The following is a 12,731-nucleotide window of genomic DNA, read 5'->3' on the forward strand; positions in this document are numbered from 1 at the left end:
CAGACTCAACAGCATAAAGGAACACTGGAGGGGGTACTTGGACCCATGGTTGAGGTTCCATAGAGCTGGCCAGTAAGAACTGATTGAAATTTTAACTCTAAATACTCTGGGCCAGGATGTTGTCCAGATGTTCCAAAAGTCTCTGAGCCTCCCTCCAGTCACTTCTGTCATCTGACAGCACCCGACCTGAGGCCAGCACCCTGCTCCTGAGGCTTTGCAGTTTTGTTTGGGTCTTGGTGAGGCACCTACTTCTGCAGTGATTCCACGATGTGAACATTGAGGACAGCCACAGCAACAAACAAAGGGAATGTCTGTGTGGAGAAAAGGGCATGGGATTTTTTTAATAGTGTTTTTTTTTAATATTGCATAAATAATATATAAAGAAAATAGTCATTGCTTCTACTCCTACCAGAAAGAAAAAAAAAATAGTATGCTCCTTAAAAAAAAAAAAAATTTCCCTAAAACGTTTCTACTTAGATCACACTATAAATTCTATGTTCTACCTTTTGGAGTATGTATATGTATGTGTGTGTGTGTGTGTGTGTGTGTGTGTGTGTGTGTATTCATGTTTATATGCATGTAGGTACACTTGTGTGAGTGTATGCATGTGGAAACCAGAGAGTAACCGCTGATATTATTTAATTCTTATTATTTAAAGTAAATATTTAAATTATTTAAAAATAATATTTTCTTAAAAAGTAAAGCAATTAAAAAAAAAAAACTGCCTGTGTCTCTCCTGTGACCTGGTGTCCACTCTCACTGTCCCTCTCAAGAAAGTATATCTGAAAATAAGGGAAAGAAAATAGTCACTGTGCCTTCCTTGGTGGTCATCTTTAGTACCAAACGGCTGTTATAGTTAGAGGGTGATAACTCAGCTTTGACAAGATGTTTTCAGTTGCTACCTTCAATGTTGCCCAGTGTTACTGAGATGCAATAGCCTTCAAATATGAAAACCTGCTGAGACGTGACATAAAAATCTGTTACTAGCCGGGCGGTGGTGGCGCATGCCTTTAATCCCAGCACTCGGGAGGCAGAGCCAGGCGGATCTCTGTGAGTTCGAGGCCAGCCTGGACTACCAAGTGAGTTCCAGGAAAAGGCACAAAGCTACACAGAAAAACCCTGTCTCGAAAAATCAAAAAAAAAAAAAAAAAAAATCTGTTACTAAAAATCCCACACTTCTATGTCAGGATTATGTCACCATCATCATCATCATCATCATCATCATCATCATCCTGCCTGGCCTGGAATTCACTATGTAGGCTGTCACACATAAACTTTCAGTAACCCTCCTGCCTCTGCCTCTTGATTCCATGTGTGAGCCCGATGCCTGGCCCCGGAGGGCTGTTTCAGCAGTGGGAGGGTCCTCCTCTCAGAATACATTCCACTGGTGCTCTTGCTTCTTTTTATTCACAGAATCTTAAGATGGTCAAATTGTAATTTTTTTCCTACAACAGCCTTTAGAGACAAGTAATCGTTTCTATCTTAACTTATCCCTCCATATGAAATGCTCAGAATTGAGAGAATTTTGACGGATGTCTCACAGTGAATCTTAGAAGAACGCTGTCAGCAGGTGACTGCATACTTTAGATAGCTTAGCTGGCTTAGGTGAACGGGTCCGAGTGGCAGGCACATGTTCCTTGTCTAAGATCATAGGAAGCTCATTGCAGTCGGCTCCTGTTTTATTGTGACTCATGGGACTTCGGTCAGATCACTTTTTATTCTCTACTCATTAGGCTGTTGAAAGGCTTCAAATCTTAAAGACAGAAACAACAGAAGGAAAAGGTGTGAGGCAGGTGTGGTGGCCCATTCTGCTAAGGTCGAAGGATGGCCAGTGTGAGGCCAGCCTGGGCTACTAGTGAGATCCTGACTCAAACAACAAGGATAAAGAACTAAAAAGCTTTAACAGTGTCCACACCAAGTGGTTGTACTTAAACATTAGAACAAACAACCCAAACCCCTCAGACACAGGGAAGACCGTTGCTTATGTTGTCTGGGGTCTCCCGCCCCATCCTTAATTGCTGTTTGCCAAGCAGCACATAGTGTATAGGTAAGGAGGTCAGCCTTCTCTGACTGCGCCCACGGTATCCATCCTGGATCCTTTGTTTCTTGTGAGGTCTTGTTCTTCCTTTATACAAGAATTGGGAATTCTTTTTGTGTACAAAACACTCTGGGAATACAACAAAAAACGATACTTAGGGTTTTTTATTTTTTCGCTGGCTTTTTGTGACTGTTGTTGTTATTACCTGTACACCAAACTAGGAGACAGATTGAAATGAAAATATTACTAGAAGACTAGAAAGAAAAACCCAAAGAACCTACTGCTTATTCTGGATATCTGGAGTATAAGCCTTCAGACTCTCTTATTAACATGCATATACACTGGGGCAATGTGTCACAATTTAAAACAAAAGTGACCAATGCCTCAGAATTTCATTTTTCTTAGTTGATAGTGCTAGCTAGACCAATGTGGCAGATTTCCTCTACATCACAAGGACCCAAGCTCTCCATTCCTGATTCCAGCACCATCAAGAGCTTTTCTTCTTTCTTTTATTGAGAATTTTATATATGTATACAATGAAATATGACTATATGCCCCCATGTCCCTCCCGCAACTTCCCCTATATAATTCCCAGCATGCCCCCTTCCAATTTCATGTCTTCCTTTTTGTGATAACTCACTGAATCTAGTTGTGGCTCCAGGAACCCAGATTGGGCATTACTGCATCCCTGGGGGACTGCATCCCGGTAACAGCATGGGAATGGGAGGTGCAACTCATACACCATGCACCAGATCCCCTTGAACCTCACTGGGTACCACTTGGACTGTGGCTACATCTGCCTTTATCATGCAAATTCTAGACAGTAATGTGCTTAGTTGAAACACGGAGGTTTTGCAAGAGGCAGAAGCAGAGACTAAAGGGTGATTTGTGTGTCTTGTCACACTCACAACCCTAAACTTTCTCCAATCTCTTGGTGCAGTTTTCTGTATCAAATTTCTTTAGTCAGAAAGGATATTTAGGTGAGTGGGAATCGGAACTATGAAAACATAAAACACAGGGTGTCCTTTGAGGGCTGAAATTTATGAGTCCTTCCCCTTCTCTAGCATCCACGGTTGCTAGGATACTTGTTTTATTTTTGTTTGTTTGCTTGCTTTTGTTTTTAAGTTTATGGGTGGGATTTCATTATATTAGACACACTAATCCCACTCAAAATTGATACCTTCTAAAAATGGGAAAGATAATGCCAGGTGTATTGGCGCAGACTTTCAATATCAACATTTGGGAAGCAGAGGCAGGCACATCTCTGTGAGTTCAAGGCCACCCTGGTCTACATAGTGAGACCACCGCCCCACCCCCCACAGAAAGGAGAAAAGAAAATGGAAAAGATAATATTTACGTTTTAGAGGATGATCCATCCTAATACGTGCACATCACATTTAATAAGTGTTGTTCATATTTTAACCTCAGATAAAGGAAAACAAGAAAATTATGACCTAAGATATTTGACTTGCTACAGTGCATGTACATGGGGAGGTCATGAGAGGTCAAGGATCAGCATACCTGGCCGTGAAAATACTCCAGATGGTAACACTCAGAAGTGGCCTTGGATTCTGTATTGTGCTTTAAAGATGGGGGCACAGGGTCAGTCTCAGAACTCAAATAGTAACGCTACTGTAAACAAGTGTTTTCCAGTCTGCTTTCTCTCTGGGAGTGGATCGAGGTGGCTACACTTTTGCTTAGTGGTAAAAATTCACCCGAAGACAAGGATTTCTTTAAAAAAAAAAAAAAGTCATTTACATATATGTAAAATTATAAATAATAACCAATTAAACTTATTATTTTATTGTAGAAATATATTCTGCATTTTGAAACTGACCTTTAAGGAATGACTTTAAGGCATATCTAGTTGAATATCATGTAGGTTGTCTTATTTCTTCATTATTTACGTAAGTGTTTCCAGGTGTTGGAAAAATGGCACAGGCATTTGAGCAGTGTGATCAAACATCACAGGACCCTGTTAGATAGTTCTTCCTATTTCCTCTAGTAATCTTGTGCTACAAAGACATGATCGTGTAGGTAGTTCAGAGGCAGGTACGTAGAGTCACTTTCAATATAGGATCATTTAGCGAACTGTCATCTGGGGCTCTTGGTTTTTAATTAGCACTAATCTTTTTTATTTATGGGCAAAGATCTGTCAGAATGAAGGTGAGTGATGGTGGCCCTTGATACTTGTCTGTAGGGGAGTCGTTCTCTGACAGCCAGACAGATCCATAGTTGTCTGGGAGCCAGGAATATGCATCGTCTCTCTCCTTCCAGTGGTCTTCCGCCATAAATAATGTACTCTGTCTAGGAGAATTTGTATTTGGAGAGAGAAATTTGTTTTAATGCTAGCAGTGAGAGACATCTTGCTTTCAGTACGGTAGTGTCTGGGAATGATTTGTGATTTGGATATTGAGACCAAGTGAAAAAGTACTCTTACGCTGCTATTTAGGGCACACATCACAGGGGAATAGATGAATTTTGCTTCTCTAGACATCAATCGCTCACTTCTGGGTATGACCAGAACCCTGGAAATGAAACAAAAGCCAGATATTTAGTTATGGTATGTTGTTTGAGTGTTCCTACCATGTTGTCTTTGGACAACTACGCCTCCGTCAGATGAATGGTGTTTGTGTAGAATAGCTTCTTTTCCCAGGGTAGACAACAGTTAATGCATTGCATGCACAGTATAAACAGTCCATAGTTTACAATCAGGATGTGTTCCAGAAGTTCATTTGTAAGGCATTTGTTTAAAATTTAAAAATGTGCTTGTCCTTAGCAACAGTGGTATAAATGATGTCTGGAGAGGCCAAACTAACCACCAAAGCCTGTTAAATGCACAGTATAATGAAACTCTCATTCTTAGGCTTTATTTAATTCTGAAAAGGAGAGGGGCATCCTATACATGAAAAATAATAGAAAAATTCTTATTTTCTTACTTCCAAGGGTCTCTTTTCCCTCATCCTTTCAAGAGAGGGTTGAGGGATTTCTGCCTCAGTATCCCACACTGACTAAACAAATGTCTTTCACGCATTAGCCCTTAACATCTCAGGCTATCTTTTGCAGAATAGAAAAGAGCTATTCTTTTGAGGATTGGGATGCTTTTATGTGGCTCCCATGATCTCCTGACCCTCTTGATCTTTAAGGTATTTCCTAGCCATGTGATTTCTCTAGTAAATTCTAGTCAGCGCTGAGTGAAGACTAATAAAAAAGAAAAAAAAATGGTATTTTGGAACTGGGCCATCATATAAAAGAAATTGTTCTTCTAAAGTCTTAGGTCTCAACCCTAAGCCCTTTTTGCAGTTAGGGGACATTTTGCAATGCCTGGTGATGGTTTTGATTGTCACAACTAGACTTCTCATGGATGGAGGCCAGGGAGGCAGAGTAACAGATTAATAGAGTTAGCAGAATGATCATCTACAGCGATTATCCAGCATAAAACATCATAGTGTTGAGGTTGAAACTGGGTTTGAAGCAAGTCCCAAAATAAAGGTTGCTTATGCGTGTTACCTTGGGGATATATTGGTCAAACAAATTGGGAAAGACAAGATTTAAGGCTTTCTTGGGTACATTGAGTTGGTTGGCAGTTGTAGCCAGCCACTCATTACAGACATTGAAATGAGCATACTCTTTAATTCAAAATGACTGGACTATATTGAGAACCAGCTGTTCACCAGCAGTATTGTGGGAGCTAGGAACTCAATAGGGAGTGAGACAACTGTGTACAGGCAGGGGACCAGTTAACCAACAGGGGTGTGTGTGTGTGTGTGTGTGTGTGTGTGTGTGTGTGTGTGGTCAGCAGTATATGTCCTGACTCTAAAGCTGAGAACAGAGTACTGCAAGATGTGAGGTATTATAAAGAATGGAGAAATGAAGCAGAAACCCAGAGTAAAAGGAGTTAAGGAAGAAATGGAACATGTAATGGGTAGGACAGAAAAAGACCTCTGGTTTGTGACAGGGTCTCATGTGTCCCAAGGCAGCCACCAGCCATATAGCCAAGTATGTCCTTGAACGCCTGATCTGGGTGCTGTGATCACAGCCCATCACAGTGCCACATTTGTGCTGCACTGGGCGTTGAACCTGGGGCATTATGCACGCTTAGACAAGCACTCTACTAACTGGGCTACATCCCTAGCCCAGGAAAGACCCCATCTAAAGGGCAGCCTTTAAGTTGAATCTGAAGGGGAGAGAACAAACTGTGTGGCTGTTTGAGGGGAGGAGAATCCAGGCGAAACATGCAGCAGCTGTAGAGGCCCTGGTGTGAAGGTTCACTTGGTACTGGGCAGTTGGGTAGCACCTTAGGATGTCTTGAAGTTGCCTGCCTCCTGCATTCCTGCAGGGGACTTCAATGCTCCTTTCACATGGAAACTAAGCAAGGTCTTGTAGAAATCTGGAAACCCAGGGTAACATTCATTCAGAGTTGAGCATATTTTGAGGAGAGAGAAATGAGGGGTCAAACGTAAGATGTAAGTAGTTGGGTTTCTGGAATACTGTCTGCTGGCTTGTGGGCTGTCTTTTCTGGCTTTCTAGGCCTGAAGTATTCTACTCTGATGTGACAGTTGTGGACATGGGCATTTTGCATACATGTCAGCTAAATACAGCACTTACACAGTCCTGTCCAGAGCTGAACAGAACCTGCAGGGAACATTGTGGTTGGGGCCTCTGAGTGTTACCTGTGGGTGGGATGCTCCGTGGTCACACTAAAGAATGTGGGGCCTTAATCTCTAAAGGAACAGTCCCTGCTTTGTTGGAGACTGTTCCTCCTAGCTGTCTTTGGCACAGCAATTAGAAACTATGTAGGAAGTGTGTGCTATTCAGAAAGTTCTTGTCTATACTTTTAGCTTTGTGTTTATCCCTGTGCGCCACTCAAGCAGCGACAGCTGTTCATGTTTTAAATTAAGGTCTTTGATCCACTTTGAATTATAAAGGACAAGAAAAGCTGGGGGGAGAGGAACTCATTGACTGCTAGTCCTCCAAGCGTAAACTTGTGCAACTACTATAGAAATCAGTGTGGAGACTTCCAAACAGGAAAAAAAACTACAGCGTCACCTACTGTACCATCCCTGAGCATATACCCAAAGACTTTCCACAGAGAAACTTGCACATACCTGCCTATGGTTTCTCTAAGCACAATAGCAAGGCAGTTGAATCAGCCTAAAGCATCCATCAACAGAGGGATGGATAATAAAACTGTTCTGCATGTACACAATGGAATTTTATCCATCTATAAAAAATGAAACTATGAAGTTTGCAGGAGAATGAATAGAATTGGAAAATGCTGTATTGAGGTAACTCAGGTTCAAAAAGACAAACACCACATGTTTTCTCCTATGCATGTTCCAGCTTCTAAGGGTAATTATGGTCATGGAACTAGAGAGAGGATCTTGAGAAAGGGGAGAAAAATCAGCTTTAAGGAAGGGGGCTGGAAGGATCATACTAGAACACATGACATGAAAGTAGAAAGGGGAATAGTAGGGGTGAGGGCATAAGAACAGAGAGATGGGGAGAAGAGCAGGCCTGGGGGAATCAGCCAAAATTAATATGCATGAAAATGCTATAAGGAAACCAGTTAATTTGTATGATAACATATAAGAAAAAAAGTTTTATTTTTTAATTTTATTTTAATGTGGCCACTTTCCCCGGTTTTTACCTTTTAATGCATTTAGGACAGAGTGCTTTACATATAGCAGCCAAGAATGGCCACCCGGAGTACATCAGGAGACTCCTTCAGGTAAGCAGGAGACTCCCCGAGGTATCACTTTGTTTATATTTATTCATTATTAATTTAAAGGTAACCTTATTCACAAAGGGAGAAATACCTCTTCTCAGTACATACCCCTGTTAATACTATCCTACAGCCCATTTGTAAAGAACAGCCAATAATAAGACTATTTCCATGTTTCCATGGCAACTCTACTAGAAGAGAAGTGGATCCTCACCAAAATTTGGATTGTCTCCCTGGGATCGGCATTATTGCCCCCTTAGTCAGTTCCTCTTTTCTGAAAGTCAGTGTTTCATTAAACTTTCCAAACTGTAGTAACTCTTGGCTCACTGGCTCTGTGGTGTCCTGGTGTTTGCTCTATAAATTGCTCGTGGAGGTACAGTTCCTCTGGATTAACAGTTTCGGCCATTATCCCTTGGTCCGTAACTTGATGAGCTTTTAGTTAATTCTTGGTTCTTGCTTAAGTGCTCGATTTTGTTCTTGTTATAATTTTTTAGCCAACTCCCTGGTTTGCTGACTTAGCCAGGAAGTTTTTAATGACCCCCTAAGGTGATGACCTCCGTAAATTTGTAAAGATACGTATTTCATGAACCGCCCCCTCCCCCCCCCCCCAATGGCATCACTACGGTCATGTCCAGCTGTTGCCAGTCAAAATGCAAGCTGGCTATTCTCAGGAACAGCATGGAGCAATAAAATAAGTGTTTACAGTACTGTCTGTGCTGTCAAGCTGTTGTCCCGGCCTTCACAAGCACTCTTGGAGACCCAGCGTCTTGCTTTCATTGGGCTTTGAATTTCTCAGGCCAAACTGTTGGTCACATCCATCAACTTGCTACACTGATCACACAGCTCTTTGTCTTGCCCTGCATGGTGCCCGCTACTGCCCATTCCGGGAATGTTTCACCTAAACAGGTCTTTGAAGAAGCAAAAAATCAGGAAAAATAGATCTGTGTTTCTGATGTTGACTTGGGAGAGTTGCTTTGACTAGTTAACATGGAGTTTTTCTTACTTGCCTTCTGCAAGACCAGGTCCTTAGGATAAAGGGGGAAGAAATGACTCACTTGGCCAGAGTGCCCTGCATCTCCACCCTGGGTCCTACTTCACTTTTTGAAAATATGTTTTAAATTCCCATTCCACTCTAGCCCGTGCATCTGGCTCTGATTTTAAGGAAGATTTAACCTGACAGGCTCGGAGTCCTTGTGGGCTAGGACCAGATATTCTAGCCTCTAATGTAATTTTATATCTGGTTATGCAAATGCTTTGGTTTTTCTCTGAAATCTTTGAAGCATTTAAACAGTTCCTTGTGCTGTTCTAAAATTAGGCCAAAGCCCTGGTAAGTAGTAACTTGATCTCCATTCTTCTGACCACAGCAGAGGAAGCATTTCACTTGAAGGTAGCCTGTTCTTACCTCCCCTGGCCTGCACTTCATCCGAACCTTGTTCTTTCTAGATTACTGTTAAGAATCCAGCCTTCCATGGCCTCCCGGACTTTCATGACAGACTTCTCCGGCCAGTTGTTCGCCCCTTTGTGAATGAATCAGGCCGTGTACAAATGAGACCCATTTGTCTCCTGCTCTCCTCATCCCAGTACCTCTGCATTTAGTGTTTTCTGAGACCTTGCTCTATACCCTGTGCGTTGGTCTCTCTAAGCCATGTCTGTTTGCTGAAGATATTTCTGCTCTCCGGTCGTTACCATTTTCAACTCTTAGCTCCTTAAGGCAGTTAGTACAAATAGAATTTTGTGGGGTCCTACAAATTCAAATGACTTCTCTTCCTTCCCTGTGCAAGTCCTCCTGCCCTCCCTAATATCAAGTATCCTTGGGGTACTAGGCTCGGTGCTAAGCAGTAAATATCTACCAGCAAGCAGGGAAGCTGCTGTCTTCATGGAGTTCACAGTCTGGTTAATAAGGAAAGGAACATGTGCTACAAATTGCGGAGTCCTAAGAAGGAATGTGGTGGTTTCTAGCGAGGCCCTCAAGAGAAGGGGATGTTTAAGTTGAGATCTCCAGTGGGCAAAAAAACAGTGGAACACATTCCAAACAGAACAGCCAGGTGCTGGTCAGGGTCGAAGAAAGCCAGTGAGTGAGTCAGAGGCAAAGACTTGAGAGAATGGGGCACAGAATGCAGGGCTTTCTATGTTGAGATGTGCAAGCTAAGGAGTCCTGGGTTTGCTGTGGGATTGTGAAGGGCAGACAGTGACATACACAGTTTTATAGGATGATCTTTTGTATAGAGAAGGGGTTACGAGGGGACAAAACAGTTAAGGAGACCCAGTGGAGGCTAGGCTAGCCGTGCATGTGATAAGATGCTGCCCGGGGCTAGGATGACGGTCATGAGAAAGAGAAGAAGATATCTCTCATAGGATTTGGAGACGGGAGCTACAGGATGTGGAGGGTGAGATACTGGCGAAGGACGAGGAGGAGGAGAAATCAAAGCTAATTCAGTGTCTATCTCATTGGATAAACAGACCATGGCGGTTGGTGTTCACAGAGATGGTAAAAACTCGGGGAGGAACAAGATAGGGATGGAGGAGTGGGAAACTTGCCTTCCGGGTGCTTAGGAGATATCAAACCAGGGATGTCAAGCAAGTGCACTGGGTTCCCAAGCCTGGGTACTCCCAGGTGACACTTGTATATGATAAGTATCCAGGCTCCAACAGGCTCAGATCCTGGCTTCACCACTGCCATAGTTCAAGCCATTTATTAACTTAGTTATGCCTCAGTTTCCACTGAAAATGACTGCAGGGATAGTCATCCAACTTGGGTTGTTAGCAGACTGAAAGCAAGTCTTGATTCAGAGCCTGGCACGCATTACGTATGTAATGCTTGCTTGCTGCTGTTGTCGGGATCTACATCTGTTTGGAGTCACTAACATCTGGATGTAGGTGTAGATGGGACTACCAAGAAGAGAGCTTCGGAGAAAGCAATGACGAATGTGAGGTTATGTGTTTTGTTGGAGGAGGAGGAGGAGGAGGGCTGGCCAGGGTAGTGGGGGGAAGCTGCAAGAGCCCGAGCCAGACAGAGCCTCAAGGAGGAAGATGAGGTAGGAGTGTAGGCTGCTGTTCAAAGGACGGTCGGAGGGCAAATGTGTAGAAACTAAAAGACTCCAGGTGACCTTGGCTTGGGCCATCGTTATGGAATCCTGAGGGCAGATACCTGAGTGAATGAGAGGCAAGGAAATGGAGACTGTGTAGGTGACTCGGGGAAAGCTGGTTCTAGGAAGGGAGACAGAGCATGAGAGACAACACGGGAAAATATAGGATCCCCACGGGAGATCTTAGACAGAGCATGAGAGACAACACGGGAAAATATAGGATCCCCACGGGAGATCTTAGACAGAGCATGAGAGACAACATGGGAAAATATAGGATCCCCACGGGAGATCTTAGCACATGTGTGTTAGCTGGTGGGCCTGGAGAGATGCTGTAAGGGAAGACGGAATGACCAGATCAGCAAAGGGGTGACCGTAGCTGGTGTCATGATTATTTGGGTATGTATCTTTTTCCTCATAAAGGACTGTAGGCCCACGGAGCTCAGAGGGTAGGAGTTACGCACGCACGCGTGTGCCCTTCTGAAGAAGTGGTGTGTGAAGCAGAAGGATGGGCTCGATGGTAGTTGTGCAGTTACTTTAAGACACGTGTTTTTGTCTTGCAGTACAAAAGCCCAGCGGAAAGTACCGACAGCTCTGGGAAAACAGCTTTACATTATGCAGGTAATGTTCAGTCTCTCATTGGTCCGTTTTACTCTTAAGAAACTGTTTCGTTTACTCACCTCACTGTACGACTCCTGGGGCTGATTTCCGGAGTTCCCAGATGGGCGTCCCATTTTACTCTGTAAGTCACACACAGATTTCCTAAGGATTGTACCTACAGTTAGGTCCCTGCCGTGCAACCGGTGTCCGTGGTTAATATGTTCAGCTCAGGCTGAGAGTAAGCTCAGTGACAAAGGGTGTGCTTAGCATGTGCAAGGCTCTGGTTTGAAGCTCTAGTACTAAGTACTCACGCATATATACGTCTACACATGTATGTAGACTCTTTAAATCAACTTAAAGTTTCTTTTTAAAGTAGAGAGTGATGAGCAGTTGTGGATTTTAGGACTAGAAGAGACTGATTTTTTTTTTTTTAAATTTGGAGATCACGACGAACGTCAATTGTATTTGTCCACCTTTGGTTTCGCTGTCTGTCACAGCTTCAAGTGACAGATGCTGATACTGAATTCATGGGGGTGATTAAATATAGAATTAATTTTATTTCTAGTTGTAGAAAAGCCAAGTCCTGTGAGAAGCTAAAGCAAATGCTTGCCTGCTGGGAGCTGGGAGTCCGTGGCTGTAGCTTCGGCTAACGCCAAAATCAAGCAGCGTTCTCACACACCCGTTACATAGCCTTTCTCTTGTGGTGGTCACCTGCTGGGCAGGAAGTGAACTCTTCCTTCCTGGAAGTGGTAATCTGGGTTGTTGGTGACTGGTTGTGTTTTTCTACCTCAGCGGCACAGGGATGCCTTCAAGCTGTGCAGGTCCTCTGCGAACAGAAGAGCCCCATAAACCTTAAGGACTCGGTATGTACCAGGTGGATGGACACTGAGGGAAATGGGGTGCAGATGCAGGTTTCTAGCGAGACTTACCTTAGTATTTGACACAATTCTATTTCTTTACAACCAGAATTTTTTTTTTTTTTTTTTTTTTTTTTTTTTTTTTTTTTTGCAAAACGGTCTTATATGTTAATCCTAAGTATATATTTGTGTTCCACCATTAACCCAAGCATGAATAAAACTTTGTGTCTCGGTGTATAAAAATAGGAAGTTTTGTATGTTACTCATCTTGCTGCTGTGACAAAGTACGAGGCCACAGCAGCTGAGAAAGGAGGGTTTCGTTTTGGCTCTCATGGTGAAGGTGCAGACCATTGTGTCAGGGAGGTCGAGACAGGGGGACTTGAGGGAGCCAGTCCACTGCATCCAGAGTTGTGAAGCAAAAGGAGACT

General features: G+C 43.1%; 1 protein-coding gene across 1 annotated transcript in view; it reads left to right on the forward strand.

The window, feature by feature from the left end:
• Rai14 (retinoic acid induced 14) overlaps nt 1-12,731 on the forward strand; it is a 148,232-nt gene that overhangs the window by 113,900 nt on the left and 21,601 nt on the right. Inside the window, exons 5-7 of the mRNA XM_059276774.1 lie at nt 7,705-7,769; nt 11,410-11,467; nt 12,239-12,309. Coding sequence (XP_059132757.1) covers nt 7,705-7,769; nt 11,410-11,467; nt 12,239-12,309 — 194 coding nt within the window. The remainder of the gene's footprint in view (nt 1-7,704; nt 7,770-11,409; nt 11,468-12,238; nt 12,310-12,731) is intronic.

This window comes from Peromyscus eremicus, chromosome 11 (assembly GCF_949786415.1).
Source record: "Peromyscus eremicus chromosome 11, PerEre_H2_v1, whole genome shotgun sequence".
Classification (NCBI taxonomy): Eukaryota; Metazoa; Chordata; class Mammalia; order Rodentia; family Cricetidae; genus Peromyscus; species Peromyscus eremicus.